At 40.8% G+C, this 6,498-nt stretch overlaps 1 protein-coding gene across 1 annotated transcript in view; it reads right to left on the reverse strand.

Annotated features, from left to right (window-relative positions):
• Positions 1 to 6,498, reverse strand: part of TBRG1 (transforming growth factor beta regulator 1) — a 14,123-nt gene that overhangs the window by 6,069 nt on the left and 1,556 nt on the right. Inside the window, exons 2-6 of the mRNA XM_024131236.3 lie at positions 5,483 to 5,553; positions 4,618 to 4,850; positions 3,898 to 4,034; positions 3,456 to 3,602; positions 108 to 205 (exon numbers count right to left, since the gene is read on the reverse strand). Coding sequence (XP_023987004.1) covers positions 108 to 205; positions 3,456 to 3,602; positions 3,898 to 4,034; positions 4,618 to 4,850; positions 5,483 to 5,553 — 686 coding nt within the window. The remainder of the gene's footprint in view (positions 1 to 107; positions 206 to 3,455; positions 3,603 to 3,897; positions 4,035 to 4,617; positions 4,851 to 5,482; positions 5,554 to 6,498) is intronic.

Below are 6,498 nucleotides of genomic sequence, written 5' to 3' on the forward strand. Positions count from 1 at the left end.
AAAAAAAAAAAAAAAAAGGGATCTCTACTCATTAAAAGCAAGAGAGAAGGCCTCACTGTTCCCAAAGTGATCTTTTTAGCCTGTCTCCAAGCTGTTGGTCAACTTACATAGCAGCACTTATGGTCTTGAGCAGTTCTGCGTGACAGGCATCTGCAGAAGAGCTGACGATGGCACTCCGGGGATCATCTTCAGGAACAAGTTCAAACTGAGAAATACAAAGGAGCAATGAGATCAGTGTTCAAGGGGAAGGTGGTAGAGAGAGTCATACTACTGCTATTACTCTTTCTTCACTCCGGAACCTGAAGCTGAGTATACCAGGTAGGAGGTGGGTACCATTCCTAGAGGGCTGTCAGAAATTCCAAGCCAAGAAAACAGAGACAGTCTCTTGACTGTTTAATTTTATACTCTTTGCTTGACTCCTCTTCAGAGGCCAACACTTAATTTCTTATATACTTATCCAGATGCTTTCTTATCCACTTACTTACATTTATAAGTATAAATACAAATGGTATTTTAAAAACAAATGAAATCATTCTCCACATAATCTTAGATTTACTTTATAATGCCTAGGAAGAGTATAGGCCATTTTGACTGCAAATTGCCATTTCACTTTACTTTTTTTTTTTTTTTTTTCTTTTGTGGTAGGCGGGCCTCTCACTGTTGTGGCCTCTCCCGTTGCGGAGCACAGGCTCCGGACGCGCAGGCTCAGCGGCCATGGCTCACGGGCCCAGCCGCTCTGCGGCATGTGGGATCTTCCCGGACCGGGGCACGAACCCATGTCCCCTGCATCGGCAGGCGGGCTCTCAACCACTGTGCCACCAGGGAAGCCCTACTTTTTGAGTTGTAAAATATCCTATTTATAAAAAGAAAATGTTAAATCAAAATTATACTAATACTGAGGAATTTTTGCCAAGAAAGCATTTTTGTAACAAGTGCTATCTACCCAACTTAATTCCTTGACCAGTTTTCTATAAAGTTCACAACTTTTTGCAAAAAAAAAAAAAAAAAAATTTCTGTAACAGGTTCTATTTAGTCAGTTAAATTCCTTAAACCAGTTTTCTATAAAGTTCAGTTTATAGCAGTTTCCAGTTTTTCAATGTTTAATAAAATTATTCCACACAGAATTGATTTTCTGTATATATATATATATATATATACACACACACATATATATATATTTTTTTTCTTTTTCCCCCCAGTGATGTGCATTATTGATCATTTTTTAGAATCCAAAAGCAAACCTTACTGAGTACAGTTTCTACTGCTGTTAGTTTTCTTCTGTGGTTATTTCATTTGATTCAATTTTCCTGTGTCAATTTTAGAGCTCTTTCAATTTTGTCAATAATAAATTATCTTGAGAGTAGTTTTAGTCAATGGTTTTGTTGCTTCAGTGACATGTTGCAAGTTTAACATTGTGATGGTTTATACTGATTTCTCAGCTAATTCATGAAAAAACCGTAAACAATTATCTTTAAATATTTCAGGATTGCTCTTCTATTTGGTATTGATCATGCCAATTCCAATTTTTTATATTGTGTGTAAACTATATATTCTATTTGAGCAAAGAGCAATTAAAAGGCCAAAATGTAGTATTTTGGTTTGGGGATCTTTCCCTACTTCATTCTTTTAACTGCCGTATAATATTACACAAGGTGGATATACCTTAATTTTTAACCATTCTCCTATTGGTGGGTATTTAGGCTACTTTTAACTTCTTGCTATTGCAAACGATGCCACAATTACATTGTTGTACGTAACTCTTTTGTTCACATTTGCACATTTCTCGAAGACATACTAGAATATCTAGAAGTATTCTGGATCAAAGGAGTCACACATTAAAATTGTTGATATTGCCCAGCTGCCTTCCAAAAAAAGGAACTTTACAAATTTTCCCTCCTACTAATGCCATTTGTACTTATTTTCCTACACGCTGGCCAACATTTGCTATTATCTTATATTTGCCTGTGAGAAAAAATAAGATCTTTCTGTTTTATTTGCATCTCCCTAACTACTAGTAAGGTCTGCTCTCATCGACCATCTGCACTACTTCTGTGAAATGCCTGTTTTATATGACTGCTTTTTTATCTTAGACCACAAGAGCACTTTATCTGGATATTAATCCACTGTTACATATTTTCTTCTTGTTTGTCGCTTTTAACTTTGATTATGGTGGTTTTTGTCATTCAGAAGTGTTTAAATTTTTAATAGTCAAATCTGTTACTACTTTCCATTATGGCTTCTACTTTTCACATCTTGCTAAGGAAAACCTTTTCACCTCACCCTAGGATTATAAATATATTGTTCTATATTTTTTAACATATTTGTAGTATAAAACATTTTATAAAGCTAAAGCAATTAAAAGTCATACTGGCATTTATAGACAAATAGATGAAATAGAATCGTCTGGAAACATACTCAAGTATTATATGTATTTAGTATATACTAAATGTGTCACTTGATGTTAGGGGAAAAAAATTAAAGCTCACAATGTACCTGAAAATAATGTCTGGATGGGTTAGTGGCTTAATAAAGGAAACAAAAAAAACCCCAAAGACTTTTTTTTTTTTTAAATATTTCAGCAATTTGTCTTTCAGAGGAAATTAAGGACCAGCTTGTCAATTACCATTTACATTCTATTAGGCTTTTGATTAGATCTTCCTTGAACGTATAGAATTCTTATAATTATTGCTTCAATATCAAGTCTGTCTGTTAGAGTACTTTCTAAAGAGAAATGCTGCATGGCCAAGGTCATCCGAACTCTCAGCTGCATCCGACAGCATTCTAACCAGGATAGCAGTGATGCAATACTGTCCACATGTGTGAGGCAGGCTCTCAGCTTCTGCTCCAAGGTTCCTTCCCTTGCTTCTATCTCCTTCCACCCCATTTTCTAGCGATCTGTAACATCATCAGACAGTGAAGCCTGGAACTCTGAAAATGGTCTATTTTCCCCCAATGATCAGAGGAGACTGGGAAAGTGAACTGTCTTGAACCACAGCACTGAGAAGGATGAACAAAGATACTTAATACGACTAGGATTCAGGTCTCCCAGGTCCTCAAGAGTACGTGCAGTCAGAAACTAATATGCAGTTTCTCTGCTACCTCCATCTTGGTCCCACCTGAATTGGCAGAGTGTCAAACTAATCTTCCCTGAATGTAGGCCTACACTTTACAAACAAGCAGCTTGATCAGGCCTCATGCGGTCACCATATTGACATTAGCACCAGCACGGTTCAAGGGAATGGGTGTCAGTAGGATAATCACACAAATGCAGATTCACGTCCCAGCTCAAATCACTTATTACCAGAGGTGTGACTCAGGGCCAATCACTTTCTGCATCTTACACACTATCTACCTTGTAAAGTGTCTGAATAGGTAATATATATTAAGTGCGTGTCACAGAGAAGGTTCTCAAAAAAAAAAAGAAGAAAACCAGCAGCTATTCTTAGAGTGGGTACCTGAGGCTGTGTGCCACCGTCCTTGATCTGACAGGTGTACAGACACTCCTGGTCTGGGCTCTTCATGCTGGCATATACCCGAGTACTGCAGTAGCCCACTGGATAGATGGCACCCTCGTCATGGAAGCCAGGTCGGTCGGTGATGATCTATAAAAAAAGATTCCCCCAACCTGCCACTGAGGTCACCAGAGAATGTACAAGTCCAGGGTGCTGTGGTAGCCTTTAGAACCACCTTGGGGCTGCAAAGAGTGACTCAAATCAGAGAGAGAAAGAGCGTAGGATGTGTAGCAGACAAAACTGACCTGGTTTCCTAGGGACTGGAGATTTTCTGGGGTTGGTCTGGATCAGCAAGGGGCTGCTGCTAACGGGAACAGGGAGGGAAGGCTCAACCCCACTCCCGTATTTCTGATTCTCCTCTCTCTTTATCGCTGGTCTCACTCACCTCCCCCAGGCTATATACTGTTAGACCCCCCAGTCCGATGGGGAACACAGGCCGTCCTGAGGGATCCAGGGCAATGGGCTGAACCAGCTTGCGAGCACCTGTCTCCATTTTCTTTTTCTTGGATGTTTTCTTCAGAACTGAAACGCAAATCTGGGGTCACCCACTTTAGGCCCTTCCCAGTGTTGAGGGGAAGGGAAAACTCTGCACGATGCTAAGAGCAATAAGCCAATACTGGTTCTACACACTCCCTGAATGGGCACATGGGACTTTTCCCCAAAGCCCTGAGTATCCTTCTAACCCACCCACCTGGCAGTAACCAATTTTGGTATCAGTGCTTAGTATCTAAAAGCCTTATACTTTTTAAGGCCTCTGACTTCATTTATAAAGTCAGCAATTTCCCAAGTCATCTGTGTGCTCAAAAGGCCACCAAGCCCATTTCCCTGCCTCTAGGAAAGACTGAACTGAAGGCACCCAGAGAGTCGGGTTTGTAGGAGAAGGGTGAGGTCTTGGCCTGCTCCCGTCACGTTTAACCAGGTCTAACTGCAATTCCTCCACCTGGAGTGGCTTTAAGACACTTGGTTTTCAAGGGCTACCAGGGCTGCTTAAGGACCAGGTGAGAGTTTAAGTCATCTCTGTGGCCGAGTGTCTACCAGTTAGTACCAGGTCTTCGTCATTAGTCGTTGAGCCACTAGGGCAACTGATATCCTCTCCCCAAGGTACCTTCCAGTTTGTTGTTCTCTTTGCCTTTTTCTTTTTTCTCCTTCTTGGATTTCCTCCCAAATGGTTCCTCAGCTCCAGTGCTAGGCACAGAAAGCGGCCCAGCTCCCTGGATAGTTCCCACAGAGCTGGCCACACTGTAAGTCAGGGGCAAACTGGAGCTGTGGGAAGGAGCTGCAACCTGTGCTTCCCCTTCAGTTAGAGCCTGGAGCTGGAGGAGCTTCTTTAGCAAGTACCTGAGGTCGGGAAGGAAAGGGAGCAGAGGTATGAGCTTCTGTTTTATCACAATCCCATATTTTATTCAAGTACTGGGGAAAGCCAGAACTATATACAAAGATTGCTGCAGTCACAAAAATAAGGTTCTTATTGGACCCTGCGAAAAACTAAGCTCCAGAGAATAATACTTCAAGAAGCTAAGGATAAAGGATTATAGCGTATCTCTTTTGCATCTGGAGAGCTCTTCTAACTGGATGTTGTTAGGTGTTGGGCTTCTGAAGGGCACATACCATGAACTGCACATGTACATATACTCACGGAGTACTACATATGGAATAAATATATGTAGAATGAAATGCAGTTTCTTTTATCCCTTGGCTTTTGTAACTGCAGAGTTATAATAAAATTACTTATAAGATGTGGCAAGAGGGTTTTGTCAGAGAGATGAATAGAGCTGTTTCATCATCATGGTCCAACACGAACCTGGGTAAACAGGAACCAATACCATAGGTTGTGACTTTCTCTGTACCAGATTAGTGGCCAGTGGGCTGTGCAAAGCACAAAAATCCCAATGGAGGAAAATTCTTAGGAGCAGAAACACCATATCAATCACCAAAAAATGTAATTCTGAACACAAAATGAACCAGCTCACCGTCTTTCTTCTTTAGCTTTAAGAAATTTTTCCTCAAGACGAGCAATTTCATCACAAATAGCAGCATTTTCCTTGAAGAAAATTTTGAATATCGTCACACAAAATGAATAAAAGATCAAAGTATTATGCTGAGAAGAGGAGCTATATTCCAAACCAAAGAAGTCTGTGTTGCTGGGTGAGAAGGAAGAGCTAGTCTACCTTGCAGAGAAACTGTAAACAAACCTATAAGTAAAGGTAGGGTCAAGTTCTAATGTGGGCAGGGTAATTAGATAATTTATAGAAACTGGTGCACCTTCACGTGAAAAGGGGGAGCTATTAATGAGTTTGCCAGAACAATATGGCAAAGTAGGGCTGTCCTAGGCAAACCAAGACATATGGTCACCTTAATTAGGGTAGCCTTTAGCAAAGAAAAGGGCATACTGCTCAAATCATAGATGCTTAAACTCAACCCTCGTAAATATGGGGAAGGTCCATTCCCAAGTGCCTTGACTCTTGGGGAACTTACAAAGCGAATCTAACCCAAAGCATCCCATGCAGTATGAACCTTAAAGAGAAAATATAGATGGAACAAAATCAAGTCTAGTCTATAAAATTCTTAAATTTCATAACCTATTTATGTGTATTCAAGCATCAGCTTTCTTTACTGACGATTCAATCTATTTCCCAAGCATGAGTCCTGAGGGGACTGCTGCAATCTGGATGTTCCATAGTTGGGACCTCAAACTTTGAATGATCAAAACAATATCCTTTTTCTTCACAAAACCTTCTGCATTGACTTGGTGGAACCAGTATCCTAACAACATAGGTGCCAAGCTTTAGGTACCTTTGACATTTAGGGAATAAAAGAAAGGTAACATAATTTGGGCTTCCCTGGTGGCACAGTGGTTAAGAATCTGCCTGCTAATGCAGGGGACACGGGGTCGAGCCCTGGTCTGGGAAGATCCCACATGCCACGGGTTCGAGCTCTCGTCTGGCAACATCCACTGTGCCGCGGAGCAACTAGCCCCGTGAGCCAC

Source organism: Physeter macrocephalus, chromosome 16 (genome assembly GCF_002837175.3).
Source record: "Physeter macrocephalus isolate SW-GA chromosome 16, ASM283717v5, whole genome shotgun sequence".
NCBI classification, from domain to species: Eukaryota; Metazoa; Chordata; class Mammalia; order Artiodactyla; family Physeteridae; genus Physeter; species Physeter macrocephalus.